Source organism: Eupeodes corollae, chromosome 1 (genome assembly GCF_945859685.1).
Source record: "Eupeodes corollae chromosome 1, idEupCoro1.1, whole genome shotgun sequence".
NCBI lineage: Eukaryota > Metazoa > Arthropoda > Insecta > Diptera > Syrphidae > Eupeodes > Eupeodes corollae.
In genome coordinates this window covers 123,325,578-123,351,037 of record NC_079147.1, presented here as the reverse complement: position 1 = coordinate 123,351,037, position 25,460 = coordinate 123,325,578, and the positions used below count along the sequence as shown (strand labels likewise).

Genomic DNA, 25,460 nt, shown 5'->3' with positions numbered 1-25,460 from the left:
TTATATACCAAATTTGAAGAAAATCCCTTCAGCCTTCTTATGCTAGTAATATTTTTAGCTTCCGGTGTTGCTTCAGCTCCTTTTTAGACGTTGTAGGCTTTGCACTCTCCCAAACACTAAACTTTTTAAACAAAAAAAATTATATAATCTAGAATTAAAATGTGGTGAGAACTGCAAACGTTTTGGAATCCTATTAGTTTCTAGAATACACATTTCTGTAATTGTGGATTTAATTTTTTTTATATGTGGAGTGCTGCTGATGACTTTTTAAAAAACTTGTACATGAACCTTAGAGATTTCAAAAAAAAGATCAGTTGGAGCAGTTATGCTACCGAAATCTGATGTTTTTGAGAAATTTTTGTGGAACAAAAATGTTTCAGAAGACTTTTTCATTTTAATAGATTCCCCACATCTTTTCATATCAGTTGGGCATAATTTACAAGATATTTTTTTAGTCATCTTCAAAATTGCGGCACCGATGAAATACCTTAGAGAAAGGTCCTCTATCAAAATATCCTCCTCTATAATATTAAATTCTGGAAGGTCAACATCTTCATCTTCACCTTCTTCTATGACTTCTCCAAAATTTGGATTTTCTCTATCATTTTGATAACTACTATCAAGATTTGATTGGGAAAATACATCTTCTGACAAAAATTCCTCGGTTTTTTTTTATAATTCAATAAAACTGAAAAAAAATTTGTCACCTCTAAAATTTTATGACTGAAATATGATTTCATCTCTAAAACAATTTTGTGCAACGAAGAATAATGTTTTTGACATCTGATAAAATTTTGACAGTTTTTTTTTATAAAAAATAAAAATAAAAAAAAACATTACTTAAAGTTCGTAAAAATTGAATATCGATTCAAATATCTTTTAAAAAACTTGAAATTTGGGCTTCAATATTATTTTATCTTATAAGAAATATTGTTTTCAACATTTTGAAAAATGTTGAGAAAAATCGAACTTACAGTTTTTTTTACAAAAAAAAATAAAAACTAAAAAAAAATTAACAAAAGTTGGTAAAAAATGATTTTCGACTCAAATATCTTTAAAAAACTTTGAGGTAATAGCTTGTAATTAATTTTTTTTTATAAGGAATATTGTTTTCAACATTAGGAAACATTTTGAGAAAAATCGAATTGACAGTTTTTTTACAAAAAAAATAAAAACCTAAAAAAATGTATAAAAGTTGGTTAAAATTGATTTTCGACTCAAATATCTTTTCAAAAATTTGAAATATTGGCTTCAAACTAATTTTATCTTATAAAAAATATTGTTTTCAACATTCAGTAAAATTTTGAAAAAAATCGAATTGTCAGTTTTTTTACAAAAAATAAAACTCTAAAAAAAAATACTAAAACTTGGTAAAAATTTACTTTCGACTCAAATAGCTTTTCAAAAATTAAAAATATTGGCTTCAAACTTATTTTATTTCACAAAAAATATTGTTTTTAATATTCAGTAATTTTTATATAAAAATCCAACAGTCCGTTTTTCCATAAAATAATCTACAGAAAATAGTACGCAAATTTGGTAAAAATTGATACGAGTACATATAGACAAACTTTTAAGCAAGACAAATCGACAGACGGGATGGGAAGTTATCAGTGTGGGTCGCATCCCAGCCTCTTTTTTTAATAATGTATTGCGTACAATTTTAATGAGATGACAAGGGTCATACAACGCGAAAATTCCTTGACAGTTGTGATAAAAGATCGGCTTTTCTAGTCTTATATCTAGAAAATTGAAGCACCTTCTATTATTCGAACCTTGATCGCATGTTAAACTTCTGACCCGTAGCCCAATGTCTTGACAATAATTAAGATTGTTTATCAGATATGCTTGTAATTTCTTACCACTTATAGAAATAAAAATAATACAAAATTATTTTGTATTAATTGAAAACGAATTTCTAATGAATAATAAAACAAATAAAAAGGCATATCGCAATCTTGAAAAAAAGACACAACAAAAATTAAAACTGAAAAAAAAACTGCGTGTGTTTTTTTTGTGAAGTTGATACCTACGAGTACATCACTCTGTGAATATGTCTGTATCTGCGTCTGCGCTGTGATAGCACAATGAAATAGATGCAGAAAACAGAGCTCGTTGCGTGTGTTTTTGTTGTTGTGAAGTTGACGGATCGAACTGTGAAAGTGAATATGTACGTATCTGCGTCTGCGCTGTGTTCTTTTTATTTTGACTTGTGTGTGGTTCGATCATTCATTGCAACTTGCAACTTTTAATCATAACAACAAACAAATTATCGCTCTTCGAACAAAACATGTATGCTGTGGAGGCAATCTCGGTGGAGGCAATCTAAAATTGGTTTCTTTTTCTTTCTATGAAGTGTCCCGTCTTTATTATTAGTTAGTCTATGATATTACCATAACGCTAGTGGAATTCGTACTAAGGTAGCTCAATTGTTTAACCTCGCTTGCCATTCCGATTATGACATTATCATCTTCACTGAATCTTGGTTATACAGTGGAATTTTATCCACAGAAAATATTTGACTGTCGCTTTTACAATGTCTATCGTATTGATCGGTGCAAAACTTCACTTGAACATGATGGTGGCATAATAATTGCTGTTCGCACTACACTTTCCATTGATGAAATTACTCTCCCTGTTAAAGATATTGAACAAATCTGCGTTCGTGTTAAGACTGGTGCAAAACATCATCTTTATTTTATAGTCATCTATGTTCCTCTAAAAAGTAGTTTAGATTTATATGAAAAGCATATTCAAAATATTGAATTTATAAATTGTAAATGCTCAGTTTTAAATAATTTAGGTGTATTTGGTGATTTTAATTATAGATATTGTTTGGACATGGTCCAAAATGAAAAAAACACTTATTGCTTGTAATTTAAACCGAGATTTTGAAATTTGTTTTATTGATTTTATTTGCTCATTATTTCTGTTACTAATTGTTTAATGAAAATATTAGAACTTGTTTTTATTTGCTCTGATGAATTAAACGTTAGTGTTATTGATGCTACACCTTAAAAATATTAAAAATAAAGAATTAGCGAAATTTAAAATAACAGGATACCACACTGATTATATGGTTTTTAGTAACCTTAGACGAGATTTTTCGGTATTAAATAAGTTCCTTTACAGAAATTACATTGTGCAGATTGAAAACAACATACAAAAAAATAGTAAATCGTAAAAAAATAGTAAAGTCGTCTGGGATTCTTAAAATGTTACTCATTTGGATCTTTTTGCTAACTTTTTTGAGTCTGTTAACTGCTTGGGGAGCACAACACTTTTGTTTCAAACTTGGAAAAAAAGTTGACGTTGGTTCAATGCTTCACGCCCTTAAAATAAATAATAGTTGCGGTGCTGATGGAATACCATCAAGCATTTTGAAAAATTGTAGTGATTCTCTTTGTTTGCCTCTGTTGAAATTGTTCAACAACTCATTGTCCATGGAGTTCTTTTTACCAGAATAGAAAGAAGCATTTCTTGTTCCTATATTCAAGGCTGGTTCTAAAAATCTATTAGGAAATTATAGAGGAATCTGCAAGCTCTCAGCCATTCCCAAACTATTCGAAAGTTTGGTTAAAGATAAAATAGAATTTATGAGAAAGGAATGCTTATCTGAGTCACAACATGGCTTCGTATCAGGTCGGTCTCCTGTGACTAATTTGGCTGTTTTTTCTCATATGTCCTAAATGCAATGGAGAATAAATGTCAAGTAGATGCTATTTACACCGACTTTAGTAAAACTTTTGATCACATCACCTCCTTTTTAAAAATAAATAAAAACTTCTTATATTTAAATTCAAATTACATTTATACATAACTCATAAGTAATATAAATTTAAGAAAACAAGTATTTTTCATTACTTTCAAATTGTATAAACTTTATGAATAATATTTCAATATTTATATTTTATAGGCTTTCGGTTTCTTAATTTTTTTCGATACTGTTCATTTATAATTTTTATTTTGGTTGTAGGCATTTTCATTTTTGTTTTATTTAATTCTTTCTCTTTTTCAGTTTTAGTTATGGTTTCAGTTTATTTAAAGTCATGTTCTGACTCTACTTCTTCTTTATTAAATGTTATATTATCTGGAGGAATGTACAAATCATATTTGTACTTTTTTTTACCGATTTCTATGAACAATTTTTCGTCTGCGGTTACATTCTATTGTATATAACATATTAGCACAGATAATAAATTTATACAGATGTGGTGATGCGTTGAAAATAGGTGGAGGAGAGTTGATCGCTTGGCGACGACGAGAAAAAAATATTTACAGTTGTCTTTGGAAATAGACACAAAGCTAGGACAAGATTGTCTTTATAGCTCGAGTTCTTAGAATCGGATAGGTATGTAAATGCATTCATGTGGATTTTTTTTATAAATTCATCTTTTTCTTCAATTTTCTAAAATCTCCACTAATACATTTTCCATTTTATATCTTTTTAAACGTAATGAAGTGTTGTTGACTGGTGTCAATTGGATGATAAGGTACCTATGTCCAATGTACATACATGTATGTACCTCATTGTACATAATGTGTCAACATATAATGTATTTTTTTTTTATTCAAAAACTTCCTCAAAAATGGACAAGTACATTTTGTGCATCAAAAAATAATATTTTTTGTATTGCTCCAGAAGAGAACCGTTATTTTGTTTTTAAGTTTTCTCTAGAACTAATGAACCGATTTTTTTTTTCTGCGCAAGCCATTATACTGTCATAATAATATTTGATGATCAACAAATTCATTATTTTTTGATAGCTTAATGGAGTATAAGAAAAACTTATTTTGCATGTATATTTTTAAATCTTAAAATACAGGAAACAACAATATTTTTTGAAAGATAAAACTAGTTTAAAGCCAATATCTACAATTTTTGAAAAGATATTTGAGTCGAAAATCAATTTTTACCAACTTTTATAAATTTTTTTTTTAGGTTTTTATTTTTTGTAAAAAAAAATTGTCAATTCGATTTTTCTCAAAAATTTTCAGAATGTTGAAAACAATATTTTTTGAAAGATAAAAGTAAATTAAAGCCAATATCTCAAAGTTTTGAAAAGATATTTGAGTCGAAAATCAATTTTTACCAACTTTTATTATTTTTTTTTAAGTTTTTATTTTTTGTAAAAAACTGTCAATTCGATTTTTCTCAACATTTTTCAGAATGTCGAAAACAATATTTCTTATAAGATAAAATAAGTTTGAAGCCTGAATTTCAAGTTTTTGAAAAGATATTTGAATCGATATTCAATTTTTACCAACTTTGAGTAATGTTTTCTTAGGTTTTTATTTTTTATATAAAACAAAATTGCACAAAATTGGTTTGGAGATAAAATAATTTAGTATTCGTAAAATTTTCGAGGTGACACATTTTTTTAGTTTTTTGATTTATAAAAAAACCGTTAATTGGTTTTTTTTTTTCAAAAAATATGTTTGTTTGCCTTTCTGCCTTTTTATCTGTATAACAAAATTTATTTGAAGTCGATATCTCTTCTGGTTTTGAGCTATGGTCAACGAAAAAAAAACACGTACACACGCAAGCACAGACATCTTTCTAAAAATCTTTTATTTTGACTGTAAGGACCTTAAAAAGTCGAAAATTGTCAAAATTTTCAATTTGACAAATCGGACCCATTACAATAAGTTCGTATGGAAAGTTAAAAACAGAAAACAAAGAAACCAAATCATCTGCACATTCACTTACCGGTCACCTAACAATCTAACATTCACAAAAAGAGATCCTTCTTCTTTTACGCACCAAAACGAGCATAAAAAAAAGATATAAATTAGTTTGCAACGGACCAAACTTTGTTTTTGTATTCATTGGCAATCAAAATGACAAATGAGAAGAGAAAAGTTTCTAGAAAGAAAAAAAATATGCAAGGCAAAAGGAGCTTTCTCAGCTTTATTTTTAAAAGCTCTTGTCTGTTTAGGCTTGTCTGTTAAGAGAAAAAAAAGTTTCATTTTTTCCTGCAGGGATGAGACATCTGTATATATTTATTATCTGTGATATTAGTATTTTGTTTTATAATAATTGCGGGTATATATTTCGCATAGCAATTATTTGGATTCAGATGTAAAACTTTTTCATTAACAACAAAATCTATTGAATGATTTTTCCATCCAAAAATTGTTCATAGACTTCCAGTTTCTTTCTCTTATATTCATTTTGAACAGGTTTTATTATTTTTGTATCTTTATTTTATCGTTAACGTATGTTAATAAATTCCTGTCACAGTAGTGAGTGTATTTCTGTATGTAAATAAAAAGTTTAAAATTTTTGCTTCGAGGGAGAGTTTCTACTTTCCGGATGGTAAACGGGGCTCGGCAAATATTCAATTCCATTTGTCTTTAAAAACGTTTTAAATTCATAACTAGAAAATTGTGGACCGTTATCGCTAACTAGTATTTTACAAATATGGAAACAAAATATTTAAGTTTTTCAATAATGGACCACGCGGTAGTCTTCTTTAAAATATAAATTGAAATCCATTTCATCTACTACTATTAAGAAATCTTTTCCACCAAATTGAAAAAGATCAACATGCATCCGTTCAAAAGGAAAATCATTTGTATTAATTGAAAACGAATTTCTAATGAATAATAAAACAAATAAAAAGGCATATCGCAATCTTGAAAAAAAGACACAACAAAAATTAAAACTGAAAAAAAAACTGCGTGTGTTTTTTTTGTGAAGTTGATACCTACGAGTACATCACTCTGTGAATATGTCTGTATCTGCGTCTGCGCTGTGATAGCACAATGAAATAGATGCAGAAAACAGAGCTCGTTGCGTGTGTTTTTGTTGTTGTGAAGTTGACGGATCGAACTGTGAAAGTGAATATGTACGTATCTGCGTCTGCGCTGTGTTCTTTTTATTTTGACTTGTGTGTGGTTCGATCATTCATTGCAACTTGCAACTTTTAATCATAACAACAAACAAATTATCGCTCTTCGAATAAAACATGTATGCTGTGGAGGCAATCTCGGTGGAGGCAATCTAAAATTGGTTTCTTTTTCTTTCTATGAAGTGTCCCGTCTTTATTATTAGTTAGTCTATGGTAATATACATTTAAATCTAAGTTAGTTTCCGTTGTTACGACATTTGTTGACCCATTTCCGCAGGTATGTTTTTTTGGAATAACACATACAGATATATTAATCCCAATAGGCAAAAAGATGCGTCGAAGACTTTTTTTTTGCAGTCTCATATGGGATTCCAACTTTAAAATTTATTGTATTTCGATGTGGAAGAGTGCGGTTTTCAAGGTTATGGCAAAATATTGTAGTTGGGTGAATGCACAAATTGTTGTTGTAGATGAATGAAAACTCCCTAAATGGTACCACTTAAGGTTTCTAGCAATTTTAAAGTTATGCATCACAAGGAAATTCGTTCCTCCAATTTGAAATTGAAAAAAAAAAATGAATTGGCTCATAAAAACTATTAATTAGCCACTCTATCTAAAAAGATAGAGGGCTCCACGTTGCGGGCGACATTTTTTAAACGACTAATTTGCCATCGGTTCCGTTTGCTGGAAAAATGCCCCATTGGCTTGCTCTGCCATAGGTTCTTGAACCTAAGTCGATCACAAAAACATTTATTTCCGGCCTAAGCGTTAAAGACCTTGATTGACGTGCGAGAATGTCGCCTCGACCCACCCTGCCATGGTTGTCTCCCTCGCCAGGACAACCCCTTAACTAGGCTTCTTCATATCGTCATTTTTTTATTATCCTTGCTTCATCCTTTTCATCCTCTTATAAAATAAATTTTAGTTCACCATGAAGATTTAATATTTCAGAAATTATCTAAATATACATTAACAGTCTTATTTAATAGAATTCGCTTAACAGATGAATAGTTATACAGTGAATAAGGATTTATGTAGGCTCTATGTATCGTTGCGAAAATTCCTATTTATAAAAAATTCCCCTATAAATTTTAGTTATACTCGTACAATGCTTATATCCAAAAAAGTACCAAAATGTCTATAAAATCAGATTGTTGTCATAACAACTAAAATATAACAAAATAATTCCAATTATTTTTATGATATTCTCTTTCGAAAATCTATATATTTTTTAAATTCTTCGTTTCTTCGGCTCACGAGCTAAACTGGAGAGGCGTTATTGTTTTTATTTTAATTTCAAAAAGAGAGGAGAGCAATCAAAATGACATTTACGAAATAATAATAACAATAATTTCCTTATGTAGGCTCTATTCAACCTCAAAAAGCCGTTTAGCTTATTATGGGACTATGCAACCTTGTATAAGTTTTATAAATAGCATTTTTGCGTTTGGAGGCATTATAGAGATTACATAACTTTATGTACGCTCTATACAGCGTTTTTAAATAAGACTGTAAGTTTATATATCTTCATTTGTACGGGATTTAAAATGTCAACTTTGCTTTAATTGAATTTGCGATTAGAAATGAAATAATGAAATGAAATTATGGCCTTTGCGGTTTTTAAATCGAGATTCAATCCAAAAAAAATGTTAACCACGTCTTCGATTTATTCAATAAGTTGGGATATACATTACACAATCCTCTTTTGTAGTATTATAGAATTTTACTTAACACTTTAATCCGTTTATATATTCGTTTATTAGTATATATAAAAAGTAAGTATATAAATATAGATATATATAAGTGCAATTTACTCATTCGCGAATTAAAATATACCACACGGTTCGCGTAATTAAACATTTTTAAATTTTACCGGCTCACACTTTGAGACAAAATTTTAATTGTTGATTTAATTATTTTATGATTATTAAAAATGAAATTAAAAAAAATCGAACCATCCGTTTTTTGGCCCAACTGTTACGTTTACCGGAGCCTGCCTCCAATTTCGCTTTCTGCAACTGTCCTGGATATGCGGTTAGTTTCTTTTTGGTTTTATATAAATATTACTGGATTTTTTTTCCAGACAGGGAACTGGGAACAATCCTGTCTATGAACTCAATTTCCTCTTTTGACTTTGAATTCCACCTTCTTTTCCTGTTTTTGCGAATTCTTTACTTTTGTTTGCTCTTCGCTGATATATATCCTTTTTTATTTTAATGTGACCGTACAAAAAATTAAAATTGTTAAAAAGGGTATCTGTTAGCTTATTTAAAACAATAGAACTTTGTTTTGTGGCTGGTCGATTTGAAAAGAAAGAGATTTGAAATTTCTTTTTCTTTCGGCCTACACTTTATCCATCAACATTTTGTGTTGATTTAACAAATAACATTCAGCCAACCAGCTAGAATGAATTTTCTCTGCGTACATTGATGCAATGAGATGAGATTTCTCATTATTTAAAGTGTCCCCATTCCTATTTTCCGTACCTATCCTTAGCTCAAACTCCGACCTACATTACCGGCTCGCAATATCGTAACACTTGATCTCGTTTATGTCATGTAAAGAATAAAAATCTTTTTTTTTTATTGTCAGTCGTCGTCGTCGATTTCTTCAATATTTATCTCGTTGTCTTGTGTGTTTAATAAATAAATAAAGTCGAAATGTAATATGATCTACGTAAGGTGATAGTCAAATTGATACCTAAAAAGCTATAAAAACAAAAATTTGATAGTCATTTTTCTAAAAATATGTCGTTTCTGAATAGAGCTACCAGAAGCTTACAAAAAACCAATGGAAATCTTTTTCAGTTACCCTTTCTAGGTACAAAAACACATTATTGTGACGGACAAAGCTTACGACATTTGAAAAAAGAGAAGAAAAGTAAGAATGTTATTAAAACGCAACCAAGTTAATACTTTTATTTATATGTTTTATAGGATTATTTTTTTAATTTTACCATAGCAACAATGAATTGTAACAAATATAATTTGAAATTGTTCAATCGAATCGAATGGAATTGAATCATCTTACATAGACGGAATGAAAATGATAATCCATTTGACTATACAAAATATAATAGTCAATTATTACCTTAGCCAATTCCACCTCAGATTAACCCACCAGACACTCGAAGGAAGAGGAATTATTGGATCATTTAACTAGAGCCAAAACGCAGTTTTAAATTCAAGCAACAAATTGATAAAAAGTAAGAAGCCAAAATTAAGTCAAATAAAGAACTGTTCAAATGTGCATTCAAGAGGACACAAGCGTCCACAGGTTTTTCTCAAAACCCACCTCTGTCTATCAACTCCTACTCCCACCTCCCCGCGGTGAACATTAGCCTAGTACCTCAACTGGAGATATGGTTCCAACCGCAGTGGAAAGTTGTTGGGGGCAGCAAACGAGAGACGGGGGTAGATGTGTTTCCACTAAGGCATCTCTCCTTATCCAGGCGGCAGCGGACGAATTCTCGAGATAGAATCAACGGTGGCGTCTACAGTTCCAGTAAGGTCGAACTACTTAGTGAACACCTTATAGGGCTTCTTCGACATATTCGGAGCCCAGGCCTATAAGGAGCGGTTCATCCGGCTCCCCTTCCTTCGATTTATACTAAGGATCTGGCCCTCCAGGTTGGGGGTTGTGCCGTCGGGGTGACTTCTTGGCCACGTAAAAACAACACTGTTGACAACCCACGCAAACGAAATAAGGACAACGAACTTCGGATATGTACGTGGAATGTTAGGTCCCTTAACAGACTACGTGCAGCCGAACAATTAGCGGAAGCCCTAAACTACTGCAAGGCAGATATTACAGCCATCCAAGAAGTGCGATGGGATGGACCAGGCAAACGCAAACTAAAAGACTGCGATATCTACTACGGTGACTGCTACCGAGAACAAAGACAGCGTCTATTTGGTTGTGGGTTTGTTGTTGGAACTAGGCTCAGGCAAAAAGTCTTGAGTTTCAACAGTGTGAGCGAGTGCATCACGACAATCCGCATCAAGGCTAAATTCGCCAACATAAGCCTAATATGTGCGCATGCCCCAACAGAGGAGAAAGATGAAGACACCAAAGACATATTCTTCGAGCTCTTGGACAAGACATATGAGCAGTGCCCTGGCTATGACATTTAAATTGTCTTAGGAGATTTGAATGCCAAGCTAGGAAGAGAAGACATCTTTGGTGGTATAATCGGGAGATACAGCCTGCACGACACCACCTAAGACAACGGATTCAGGCTGATCGATTTCGCTGCGGGGCGAGACGTTCTGGTAGCTAGTACACAGTTCACACATCTCAATATCCACGAGGGGACATGGAAATCTCCTGATCAATCAACCGTCAACCAGATTGACCACATTGCGATCGATGCACGACACTTCTCCAGTATACAGGATATCCAAACATTCCGAGGGGCCAACATTCACTCGGACCACTACCTCGTTGTAGCCAAGCTATGGCTTGGAAGCCTGTAAAGACGATCAGGGGAACATCGTAGTAGAACCGCAGTCGATGCTGAGAATATGGAAAGATCACTTCTCCAAATTATATAACGGCGATGACGAACCGAATTTTGCTGTAAGGGAGATAGAACCACTCAACCTCCGCGACGCAGATCAACAATTCCACCTACCCGACCTTGACGAAGTGAAGATAGCTATATCTAAACTTAAGTCAAACAAAGCTGCTGGAGCTGACGGCATCGCTGCCGAACTATTCAAAGCAGCAGGCGATGACTTGGTACGGAGCATGCACCAACTCATCTGCAAAATATGGTCGGAAGAAAGCATGCCCGATGAGTGGAATCTCAGCATAGTATGCCCGATACATAAGAAAGGAGACCCTCTAAACTGCGCCAACTACAGAAGCATCAGTCTCCTTAATATTGCGTATATTATGTGAACGTCTGAAGCCATTCGTCAACAACCTGATTGGTCCTTATCAGTGTGGCTTCAGACCAGGAAAGTCCACTATCGACCAAATATTCACACTACGGCAGATCTTGGAAAAAACCCAGGAGCTCCAAATCGATACCCACCATCTCTTTATCGATTTTAAAGCCGAGTATGACAACATCTATAGGGAAGAGCTCTACCGAGCAATGTCTAGTTTTGGCATCCCTGTCAAACTTATCCGTTTGTGCAGAATGACGATGGAAAATACACGCTGCTCTATCAAGGTCGAAAAACATCTTACCGATGCATTTGATGTCAAAAAAGGTTTTAGACAAGGCGATGCACTGTCATGCGACTTCTTCAACATCGTTTTGGAAAGAAAGAAAGAAAAACTAGAGGCACAATCTTCCAAAGGTTCATCCAATTACTCGGATACGCAGATGATATTGACATAATTGGAAGATCAACGCGTGATGTCAGTGGAGCGTTTTTGAGCATTGCGACGGAAGCGAAGAAGATGGGTTTAGTGGTCAATGAGGGCAAGACCAAGTATATGCTGTCATCAAAAAAGGACACTGAACGACGACGTCTTGGACAAAACGTCACCATAGACTTTGAGGTAGTTAAGGACTTTGTCTACCTAGGCACCGCTATTAATACAGACAACGACACCAGCACTGAAATCAAATGAAGAATAACTCTTGCAAATTGCTGCTTCTTTGGACTTAGAAGGCAATTGAGAAGTAAAGTCCTCTCTCGAGCATCTAAAATCACCATAAATAAGACACTCATCATCCCGGTTCTCATTTATGGCGCTGAGGCCTGGACCCTGTCAAAGAAAGATGAGAGCGTCTTAGGATGCTTCGAGAGAAAAATTCTTCGGGTGATTTTTGGTCTCGTACGCATAGATGGAGAATGGAGGAGAACGGGCTGTACAGCGACACTGACCTAGTTAGCAGAATTAAAGTCCAAAGGCTTAGATGGCTAGGTCATGTAGAGCGGATGGAAATCAACGCTCCAGCCCGGAAGGTCTTTGAATCCAATCCCGAGGGACGGCGCAGTAGAGGAAGACCGCGACTCAGGTAGCGCACCCAGGTGGGAGAGGACCTCAACCAACTTGGCGTGCGAAACTGGAGACAGCTAGCTAAGGACCGAGCTGGCTGGAGACGCATGTTGATTGAGGCCCAGGTCCGCCCGGACTGTAGCGCCACCTTAAGTAAGTAAGTAAGTAAAGAACCGTTATTATATTACCTCTGAAAATAATTGAATATTTAGAAATTTACGACAAAACTACGGAGAACAAACAGCAATATATTGCCAAAAGCAACATCCATATAGATTTAATATCGAATTTTGAAACCTCGGATTAATTGTTTGTGCGAGTTATCTACCATGTTACAAGCATAATATCTCATGGAAAGAAAAAAAACTTTGTTAAATTAATAATGAAAACACATCCGTTGTGGTTTAAACTATATGCATAGTCAAAATCAGTTAATTTTTTTTATTCAGGTTAACAAGTTAAGAATACTAAAAGTAAGTATTGCCATTAAGGCGATTTCAAAAGTTAAATTATTTGATATTAATATGTGATAGCGGCTTATCCGAAATTTATATAATTAGGAGTGCATACAACCGCGAAAGCCTTAAAAATTAGTTTTTGCAATGAATTAAAAGATGAAGAAAAATGTGGACATCTAAGGTCAAATTGGGAATGTAAACCTCTCCAAGGATTAAAATTATATTTGTCTACTTAGGAAGGCAACTAAACAGATATTTATTTCATAAGATCGCACACCGCAGATATCTAAATTTGTTTTATTCGCATTGCGGAAAAAGAGAAACAATGACTGCAAATAAATGGTTCAACAACAAACTTCTTCAGTTAATATCATAATTCTATTATGAAAGGTGTGCTTATTTCGTAGAAGGAAGTGAACAAATCTCTTTTTCTCGGCCGTAAAAAGTCAAAATACAGATTCCTTAACAAATTACGAAATAATTTATCTGTAATCTGTGCTAATTAGGAAATGTTATTTATGTAATGCTGGGCTCAACTTTCCTTTACCGGAGCACAAAATTTTCACATGCGGTTTTTTTCTTTTGATAGATATGTGCAAATTAATAATTATTATAGCAATGTTTGAGCGAGAAAGCATTTATTTCTTTTTAAATTTAATTTTCAAAGTTTTTCACATGAAATATACGCTAACATTTTGATTTTGAAAGTTCTTCCCTAATTTAACCTTCAGTGCGACCAAGGACTTGCTTATACCGTCTTTTTGTTCAACTATGTTGACAGCAATTTATTACATATTATCTTACCTAAATATATTTCATGTTCTGCGTCTGCTTCTGATTGATCGTTAATAAGAGTTGAGTACTGTTTTATAGCTTGGTATACCGTCATAGCGTAGGGCAAAACATTATCTCCAATCAAAATTTGTAATTTATGTTTGAATGTGCTATTTGACATTAAACCCCCTGTTTCATTGTCATCCAATTCTTCTTCCGAATCATCATCGGACTCTTCTCGTATGCCACCATATCCTCTTGATAGCAAGTACCGCTCAATTGCTTGTACCAAGGCTAACGGGTCAATTTTAACAGTGCCTCCTTTCCACTCACGTAGATTTTTACAGTCTGGATGCCGTTGCAAATTACACTTAAATAAAATTGCAAATTGAGCAAAATAAAGTTATAATATAAAAACGAACTTACTTTAAGTTGATGTGTATTGAAAAATTTTAGAGCACTTATGTTTGAATGCCCACCAATTCCCATGGAAAGATCATGAACTTTAACTGGAAACTGTTCTAACTGTGTTACGCAGCCGTGGAGTTTTGCAACAAATGCGCTGAATGCCGAGGGGTCTAAGTTTGCCACAACATTAGAACTGATAGAGCTATCCAGCGGAAGTCCCGTAAATTCGTGCAAAAATGCACGAAGTCTCTTATTACGGCTAACTAAACCATTTTCTGAGGCCATAAAGCGCAACATGGATTTAATTAATCCCGAGTGGTTTACTTCAAATGGAGAAATGTCATTTTCCATTAGTATAGTTTTAAGTTCTCGAAGTGCTTCAAGGCACTGACTGTAACTTCCTTCTAAATTTGTTATAACACCAGATAAACGACATAATATTATGGAACCCGATATAATAGACTTCGATATTTCTTGCTCCGTATAGCGTTTAACGAATGAAATTGCCTGCTCCCATATCCACTTGCGAGTTTTTTCGCGATTAGCAGCTGCCACCTGATTTATATTTAAAATATTCGTATTCAAATTGCTTGAAGTACAACGTTCAGTAGATGAATCTTTAATTAAAGAACTATTGTTAGATACTTGGCGGCCCCAACGAACTGGATTAAGAGAAGACAAAAAAGACTGCTTAGAACTGTTACCACTTGATGTGTTTGCGCAAAAACGCGACCGATTACTTTCAGAGTGCCCGCTTAATGTAAACCGACTGTTACAGCTGCTACTGGCTCCTCCTATTCCAAAAATAAAATAAAACAAATTGCGATTGTTATGTAAATACAACTTTTAAAAATTATAATAATTTAATTGTAAGTTTATTTAAAAATAAGCATATTGTTGTTAAAATAAAAATAAAGACCCTAAAAAATTAAAAATATAGAGTAAACTGTGAGTACAGATCATTATTATTATTTTATACAGGGAGTAAATCGCAATTCTTAGTTTACAGTTTTTAAGTAGCTGCGGAAACTTAAAGCACAAGCCTTAAAAGATTTCAACTGAAATGTCAGGAATAACCTAACACGAAGAAAGCATAATTATATGCAAATATATTGGACATTAGCGTCTAACAGTATTCATACTTATCAAAAATAATAACAATAATAATAATATTAACAATAAGAATACAAATAATAACTCAGATTAAATTTAAGTTAATTAAACTTTCATTTTTTATTTTATAAAACTCACCACTGGTCCGATTAAGAAGATCTTGGGCAATAAAATCATCTTGTCTGGATTTAGACTTACAACTTGGTTGTGCCTTTCTCTTTGGTGGTGCGTTCCTTATGAGGATATCAGACACCTTGCTTTGTGTTGCTAAGCTTATACTTTCTGACGAAGACAATCCTGTAGAACTAGAAGCATCTTCAAGAAATGAGTTATATGTGTTTAAGGGACTTGGTGTTGAAATTGTATTGGTATTGCGATTTGACTGGAAATGTGAGCGTGGTTCATGTTCTTTATGTAGCCGCAGTTGATCATTAAAATGACAAGAATAAGACCCAGGAGTAGAATAGACGAAATATTTTTCGGTAACTGGAACAGAACTCGCCAAAGCATCCTCTGGCGAGTTACGGTAGTGTGGATTATTAATTTGGTAACCCTCCGATCCAGGTGTGCTTCCTGCTAGAGTAACTTCAAAGAAATCAGCACTCAATTCAGTTGGAGACGAGGATGGTAATATTATACCTTTTGTTTTGTGTTGATTCGGACTGTTTAATGAATTTTTAAGCTGTGATGTATTTGCTGCAGAAATGTAACTATTGATAGAAAGATTAACTTGCGGCCTAGAAGTTGTGGAATGCGTGACAAATTCTCTACTGGGATTTTGCATGATAGAAGGGTTGATTTTGCCAAAAGCACCATTTGGGTTTGCTAATTGATTTATTTGGTAAAGCACACCTTCTCTTCGAAAATGTATTCCAAAAATGTCAGGTAATTTTCGCATTAAAATTTCAGACATCTGTAATCCACCAACTACAATGCGCAAGTCGTTAGACGCCATCATCCCGGCAATATGGCTGGAAACCAATTGTTTCTTAAGTATGTTCTTAAGAAGATCTGGGCTGGCATAATAAACCATTCTAAGTATTGCCCGCAGGCATTTATAGCGTACATTAGGACCTGCTGATGAACTGTAAACTTCATATAGTACATTAAATAGTTTTTTTGTAAAAGCCGACACTAAACCACAATCTTCATATTGAGTTTTAATTGCTGTCTTTTGATTTTCATGTTTTGTAAATTCAATAGTCATATCACTGCTTTTTACGGACTGATCAAAACCTAACTTTGGAATTGCTGTACTATTTGTTGATAAATCTTGGCCATCGAAAGAAAATGTTGATGTCACGACGTAGTTGTGATTAAGTTTTCGCTGAATGGGACGAGTAGTTCCTGTTTCATCGTTAATTTGCTGCATCGAATGAAAATCAACAGTATACGTCCGACCACGAGTACTTAAGTTAATCTCATTATCTGAATTTATGTGTGCGGACTCTATAAGGCGTGAATTAATCACGGAATATGAATGCCATGTGCCACGATCATCACGCCATTCCCATTGCACTTCGTCTTTTGTGTTAATAAACGGGCGGTCTACCAAAGCATCTACAGCAAAAATTTCATCCGCAGGTAACCTAGGCATGAGTTCTCCTATGAGGCAAGTTATCTCAAAAAGTTCTGGCGGACTACGAGGAATAATTTCAACTTCACTTGAGGTTATTGATTGTGCTGACCCTGTTAGCAAGTAAAGAATTGTTGATGCAATATCATTTTTTAGTAAAACGATTGCTAAATTGGGACATCTACTACATATCAAACACAGCATTCTTATTACACTAGTGAACGTGCCCGTATTGAGAATAGAAGGGGACATTACAAGCAGAACCTGGCAGTTTTTAAGTAGTTCTTTACTGGCAATTTCTTCTAATCCAGACGAATCATGTTGAAAACTCTCAACCAAACGACTAAAAGCAGTACAAACACTTTCGACGCATTTCTTGTCTTGTTGTGATATTAGTTGTGCAAGAAGTGGCATACTGTCTGATATAAAGTTAAATTCCTCTGGATGCAAGTTAAGGCAGCAGTTAGCCGTAGTAGAAAGAGCGGCTCTTTGTGCATTTATTGAAAAAAAATCCAAAAATTTAAGACATGCCGCTACTCCGCCTGCCTGAAGTATTACTTTATTATGTCGTCGAGATAGGATTTCTAGTGCCGTTAGACTTTGCTCAGCAACATCCATACATTGAATGACCTTTAATTTTTCCAAAAATATTGGAACTGCTTCAACTACTGTTCCAGAAGACCGGGGTAAAGCTTCTAACATATAAGAGAGCGCTCGACATGCATTATTCATTATATCGAAGTTATGGTCCATGCGCAGTAAATTTACAAGAGAAGGAACGACTTGTTTTATTGGGAAACCTGCTAAAGTATCCTCATTTCCCATAACCAACATCTGGCACATTTCTATAACAGATTGTAGTTGTTGGCTTTCATCATTGGACTGAAGACCTTGTAAAAGCTGTTGAGCCTTAGAAGAACTACTGTTCCCAATTGTTTTGTGCAGAATATGAGTCATTCGAGGTCCCAACGCTCCGAACAAATGAGGTGGTAGCCCTCTGGACTCTAAGAGTGCTTGCAAACGCCCAACTTCACTATCATCGCCTTCTGAGTCATGAGGTGCTGTTTCAGTCATACTTGCTGATCCTTCAGCATTTTTATCTGATCCACTAGATCCCACTGCAAATAGATTGTATTTAAATGTAATTAAATTTAATAAACAATGAAAAAGGCATTCTCGGTTCGTTTAATCTTTCAAAGAATTAATATTTTCTTCTATGTTATGTAATTCAAAAAAAGACAACCTTATGACTGTGAATTTTCGACTAATTGACATTCAAAAATCTTTCAATTATTTTGAATTTTATTATTTTATTATGGATTAAATAACATTAATATTTTTACATTTTGATGAAATTGACAGGTGTGAACAGATTTGGATAAATCACTTTTAAATTTAAATTAAATAATGTAATGTACAAATGTAACTACCGAGTACTTGTAGTTAAAAATTAGAATTTTAATCAAAAGCTTTAATATATATATCCATAGGTTTATATTTGCAAAGCATGTTGAATTTTTCAATTTTAAATTATTATTACTGACTGAGATGAAAAAATAGCCTTGATACAACATTTAATTTAGTAGATACATGATAAATCTTAATAGACAAACAAAAATCATAAATTTCGAACATTGACTTTTTTGATCCCAGTTAATATGAATCTTTTCGAGCCCTTGAACTAAAAATACAAACTTAAGCAAAAGTACTTAAAGCGCATCATTTCAGGTACATACTCAAAACATTTTTTTTTCGCTATGAACCAAATTGTACAGTAAATTATTTCATGTTTAATTTAGATTATTAATCTTGCAGAAATAAGTACTATTGTTCAACCCTATTATTTTACTTTTAATTACAAATTTTGTAAGAATAGATTTTTAAAAAATTACTATCATAATTTGGTATCTTGTCTGTATCGCATCTTTACATTTTTCAATTATTGTTTGTTTGACTGTCCTCAAATGATTTTTGATGTAATTATATGTTCATATTTTAATATCAAAAATAAAAAAAATCAAGTCATCTTTTTTAAATTTAAATAACTTCTTGCGCATAAACTCTCATAACTGCGAATTTGGTAAGTGTCCAACCGTTAGTAAATCGAGAGTTCGTTTTTGTTTGTTTTGGAAAGACTACTAAATAAAGATAAACACGATGCCACGTCCAACGAAAGTAGTTTTCACGGTTATCCTAATGAGAAAAAGTGGTACAGGGTGTGGATAAGGGACAAACATCATGTTGTTATTTCACGAGATGTCTACTTGCTGGACCCATTCAAAACTAATTCCTGGTCAAAGCCAATCAAAAACGATGGACCTCGCAATTCAAGAATTGTTGACCAAATAATGTTCAATTTAGATCAAAAAAAGTGCAAAGCCTCATAGACTGCAAACATCTGCTACACGAAATATGCAGATCTGGTGGCACAGTTTCCAAAAAAACGAAAATAAAAAATGCACTCTATAATTCTATCCGATAACTCACATTTACTAATATCACTATACCAAAACAGTTAATTACGACATCGATTCAACACCTTGGGTTTTCCCAAAAAGCACCATTGACATATCTCTAGCCAAAACGCTGAAGAAACGAACACCGCCCGACATCTACAGAAAAAAATGTGCTGAAAAAATAACTACAGGACAATTTAATTGCATACCATACACAGATGCCTCGACAGCAGAAAAAACAACAAGTTATTTTGTATATAGATATGTGTATATAGATCCTCTCACAAAAACTTACAACTCCAAACCAAAGTCCTTTTGTTGGAGAGGTAATGGCTATTTGCAGTGACTCTTGGAGTGCAATACACAAGATACTCAACAACAAAAACAAAACACCAATCTTTCATCTTCTACGTTCAATTATCCGCTCCAACTTTCCTAGAATTCAGGAATTCCAGGAAACGAAAAGGCAGACTTTGCGGCTGGTGAAACCATCAAAATGCCTTTGGAATTTATAATACCCCCGTTTGCATCTTCAATGTTCAAAATTGTCTCTGTCAATATACGACGAGAAGCAGAAATACGTTGGAATATCTCCCATTCCTTTTTAAGACAACATAAGACAACCTTAGGACAAGTGACCTACAACGAGTCATTGAACCGATTACAATCAGTGCAGCTCTCTCGGATAAGGCTAGGTCATACCTTCTTCAGAAAGTTCATCCTTATAAAAACGAACCTACACCACTTTGCAGCTTCTGACAGGAAACTCAAACCTTAGACCATGTTCTTCTTCTTCGCCATATGGGTCTAGTACCCCGGCGCTATCTATACCGGACGATATGAACTTATTTGTATTGATACCTGTGATAAAATAAAATAAAAATAATAGTAAAAAAATGTCAAATGGTATTCCTAGCAGTATGAACTACCTGTGTTCTACATTTTCGGATCTTTCAAGTATTTGTAATTCATTTGCCCATTACTCGAATCAAATTATTCGAAATCTAGTTCAGATCCATTAAGAACAGCCAAATTATCTAATCATAGTTATAAGGTTGACATAGGACAATTAGAAATTAATATTTCGGAAATCGAAGAAGGTCTTTTGAATTTAAATAACGATTGCAAGCAAGAAATGTGCACTTGCTATATCTGAGCCCCTTTATTTCATTTTCAATGTCTCTCTTGGGAAAGGTGAATTTCTTTCAGTGTGGAAAAAAATCATTTCTTTTTCCAATTCATAAAAATGGTCCTAAGCAGGAAGTAAATAACTACCGTTATATTTGTAAATTATCAAGTATACCGAAACTCTTGGAGAAAATTATATGTAAAAAGTTGACATTTCTCCTTAAGGAGCATATTTCACCTTTTCAACATGGCTTTATTGCAGGAAGATCTAGTACCACTAATCTTTCTATCTTTTCTAATTTTATTTTAAATAAATTCGAAGAAGGCTACCAAATTGATGTTATCTATACTGATTTTGCGAAGGCTTTTGATAGAGTTAGTCATACTATTTTGATAAAAAATTTAACTAATTTGGTTTTCACTCAAATATGTTGATATGGTTGGAATCATAGCTAAGAGGTCGTGTACAAATCGTTTGTATTGATCAAGTGCTCTCTAGTCCAATTTTATTTGCAGATGATTTAAAGTTTTTCAGATGCATACATTCTTTAAATGATTGTATTCTTTTGCAAAATGATCTCCAAAAGTTAACAGAATGGTGTCAACTAACCAATTATTCTTGAACGTTAATAAATGTCAATTTTTTCCTTTTGTCAAAATTTTTCGAAAATTTCTTTTGATTACAAAGCTAATAACTTTGTTCTTGAAAGAGTTTTGGAGAAAAAGGACCTTGGTGTATTGTTTGACTCAAAACTAAACTTTAGCAAGCATATGGAATATATTGTAGCTAAATCCAATTCAATGCTAGGTTTTATTAAACGTAATTCAAAAGACTTCAAGGATCCTTTTGCCCTTAAGTCTCTATTTAACTCCTATGTTAGATCAAACTTAGAATACTGTTGTGTGATTTGGAATCCTTACTAAAATATTTATTCAAATAGCATTGAAATGATCCAAACAAAATGTACAAGGTTTTTTAATTCAGAAATTAGGTTGGAACATCGAAATCCCGTCGTACTCGACTTGATGTAAAGTTCTTGGAACTCAGTCACTTGCAAATAGAAGAAAAATGTTTTCAGTAAAGTTTATAAGTGACATTTTGTCGCATCATATCAAAAGCCCTTTTCTCTATTGTTGATAGATTTGTATGCTCCCTCGCGTCAAATAAGAGAACGTTGCTTATTCCGAGAAGAGGAATCTAGGGTAAACTATGCTTGTAATGAACCTTTAACTCGCTGTGTTAGAAAAACTAATCTCATTTCAAATTATATTGATTTTAATTTTCATATAAACAGATACACTTTGAAAAATAATATACTTTTGTTCTTTTCGAATTAATTAGTCAAACCATGTTTATAATATTGTTATTTTAAACACGCCTATTTTTTTTTTATTAATGATTATTTATTTCTCGACCTTTATGAAATCTAATTGTAGATTTTAAGATCTCTAATTGATGTAATTAAATAAATAAATAAAATAAATAGTACATAAGCAAAAAACATGAGTCTAGCAGAAAGAATGTATTTATCGGTAGAGATTTATCAGAAAACTTGGGTTCAACTCCCTTGTAAAGGATGTGTCGGTGCTGTTTAATAATTTGGGCATTAAAAGAATTGCTTAGAATTTTTTATATCAATCCCAAACCAAACACATCGATGTTCGCCCTCATTTTATGTGGGAAGCATTTGCTTACAACATAATTCAGTATTAAGCTAACAAAATAATTGAATATTTAGTACGTATTTATATTCAAAAAAGGTTTTTTTGTATTAAATAAATAGGTTTAGCATTATTCTTTTTCGGTTTATAATAATAACAATTATAAATCCAACCCCAAAAGTATTCCAAAAACTAATTATAAGCGTGTAATTAATAACATGTTTGATAATTATATAATAGTAACAATAATTCTGACACTAATCCAATCACATGTACATTTCATGTTTTCTGCTAGTTAAATTGTCTTCAAGTAAAATTTAAAATTTACATTATGAAAACAAGTTCTTTAGTTTAAAGTGAAAAGTTAACTAACCTGAGGTGGTATGCTCTTCTCCAGTAGGTGTGTTTGATAATTCCTGGGCCATTAAATTATAATTTTTCCCATCCGAAGAAACTAAAACGTTAAAAAGTATTAATTAGTTTATGTACCGAATATGTATAACGAATTCCGTAAGGTTATTATTTTTATATAATACATAGTAGTGAGTGGCGGAAAAATGGCAAAATGTCAGATTGGACTACAAGAACAAAGTACATATATAATCCTTTTAAAAATGACAGTTCCACAATTTCGATTTCAAAAACAAAACATTCAAATTGAGATTCTAGAAGCAAGTTTTTGTTAATTATTTTGATTTGTCTAAATATTTTAAAAACACAGACTTTGGCCTTTATTTGTAAATAGTTCTTCGAAGCCTGTAGGTAAAGTTTATATTTCTACACTCAATTGCCGCTCTATGCCTCATGCCTCATGCCTCAGAGCCTATGGTGAGTGCAGGCGTTGATGTGTATTTAAAATTTAAATGGAATTAACTCGTTACGTCAAGTGCTCGTAAATCCACATTAACAAATAGTTTAAGCTGGGGAATGAGCGGGTTGAGGATTAGCACAGCTGCAGTCTGTGTGTGGAAACCAAGGGCACCTATCTAATTATAGGGGCTGCCCTAAGCTCAACAAATAAAACCTAAACAGGCCAGTCAAAAAGCCGCAGTAAGTCGAACACTTCTACAAGCTCCAACTCAAAAATTAGTAGATCCCAATTTTTGTACGCCCAAATGGTGACAGAGAACACGAGACAGGATCTGCTAACGGTTGTCCGAAAGGCAACTGTGCCTTTCAGACGACTTTACAGACCACTACTTGGAGGTTAGGACACTGAAGTCGTCAATACAAAATGTCAATCAGTTGAGTAAGGAGAACTACAGGTTATCAATTAACAAATACTGGGACCGCAAGATCCGGTCAGATAATTCCAGTGAGCCGAATATGTTTCCTAAAATCAACTATATATATACAGGAAAAAGAGCAATAATGACCTTCCGTGCCTGAAACTTTAAAGAACTGAAGAGAACAGAGACGTACTTATGACATCTTGACTATGAATTTTACATAATTGAAAATCCGAAGGAATTTCAATGGCAGTGGGAGCTGCTTTCCAGCAAGTGTACAAGGTGTATGTTAGCATTCGCCCAACCTGGAAAAACCTACTTCATGACTTTTACCTACGAAATGATATAATACAATGGCGATCTGAGAACCGCGGTTTCATGCGGTTCAATGACGATTCCTTGGCAAATGCCATAATCGCCGAGCAAACGGGACCAAGTCCCTTGTAAGTGACGCAGGTTCAGCTTCAGCTCATTTTCAATTCAATAAAAAGCAAATAGTCAGCAGATGTCGATGGTATATCCAACGTTGTACTAAGACATTTACTGATGGAGGCAATTGACATTTATACCACACTCTTCAATAATGCATATTATCCAGTGCATTGGAAGACCGCTGTGGTTCAGCCTCTCCCGAAAAAAGGAGAGGACAACTCCAACCCGTCAAGGCTTCAGTTGATAAGTCTTGTTTGTTTTTGAGAAGAAAGGCTTTGACTAAGTAGGCTGTGGACAGAAAAATGATTCTGGATAAACAGTTCGGGTTCAAGGCGGGTCATGACACAATTCATGCTGCGTCTTAACTTGTTTATGATATCTAATGGTATAAATCAAAACATTAATGCACAGGTGCTGTTCTGCTTGATTTTATTATAAAAAATAGCAAAAAAGACAAAGAAATAAAAACGCAAAACCACTTTGTAAGAAATCTTTTGAATTTTATTTTAGTCATAAGACTTGATGTATGTATCAAATCTTTTCTCGTTCATTAGTATTCCAACGAGTTCCTATAGAACGGGGCTCCAATCAACAGATCTGAGCACTTCGTGATACAAATCTTTCGATCTTACATTGCAAGAGCTATGTCTTCGAACAACAATTAACGTCACAGCACAGGGTGGAGCAGAGCTTCTTCGGTTCAGTGGGGCTGTATCCGAACGAGATCAAATTGATAGGATGAAGCCGGACAACAAGTTTTGGTTGCACTTGATAGTAGATAGTCGGAAAGGGGTTTTAAGCCTTGGCCGGTTTACATACTGGTTTTTATACTATTTTGAAGTCGAGTTTTTATGAACCTTTGGAAGATAGCAAAATTCATACTACTTAGTAAAAATGCTAAGAAAACTGAATGTAGACCTATATCAATTTTATCCTACTTGTTTAAAGTCTGAGAGAATGAATCAAAACAACGCTTATCTTACAGCAAAGTCTTTGCTCACTCCAAAACTATCTGGCTTCCGTAAAAAGCACAGCCGTACAACAGCACTCGTTTGCGTGACTAAAGAAACAAGAGAAGCGCTGTATAAGAACGATATAATTTTCTTATACTTGCTTGATTTTTCTATGGCTTTTTACACTTTCGTAGTACCCGTGGCATGATGGTTAGTGCGTTGGACTGTCACTGCTTAAGGTCTTGGGTTCGATCCCTGCGTGTGCCATCTAAAGTCTTTCCACGGGTACTGGCTCTTGCGAGGGATTAAAAAATTCTCCAAGAGTAACACTTGTCATGAAAAAGTGCTTTCTCAAATTAGCTGTTCGGATTCGGCATATAAACTGTAGGTCCCATCCATTCTTGACAACATTACTTGCACACAGGAATGGTTGAGAGTTGTAAGTCGCTAGGCCCTTGT

At 33.5% G+C, this 25,460-nt stretch overlaps 1 protein-coding gene across 5 annotated transcripts in view; it reads right to left on the bottom strand.

The window, feature by feature from the left end:
- Nucleotides 1-25,460, bottom strand: part of LOC129939180 (E3 ubiquitin-protein ligase TRIP12) — a 107,938-nt gene that overhangs the window by 15,022 nt on the left and 67,456 nt on the right. For 3 of the 5 annotated variants that reach the window (XM_056047086.1, XM_056047087.1, XM_056047090.1), the window contains 4 exons: nt 22,761-22,841; nt 15,704-18,259; nt 14,471-15,246; nt 14,075-14,414 (listed from right to left, as the gene is read on the bottom strand). In XM_056047086.1, the coding sequence (XP_055903061.1) occupies nt 14,075-14,414; nt 14,471-15,246; nt 15,704-18,259; nt 22,761-22,841 (3,753 nt within the window). The remainder of the gene's footprint in view (nt 1-14,074; nt 14,415-14,470; nt 15,247-15,703; nt 18,260-22,760; nt 22,842-25,460) is intronic. The other 2 variants (XM_056047088.1, XM_056047089.1) reach the window with 2 other exon arrangements.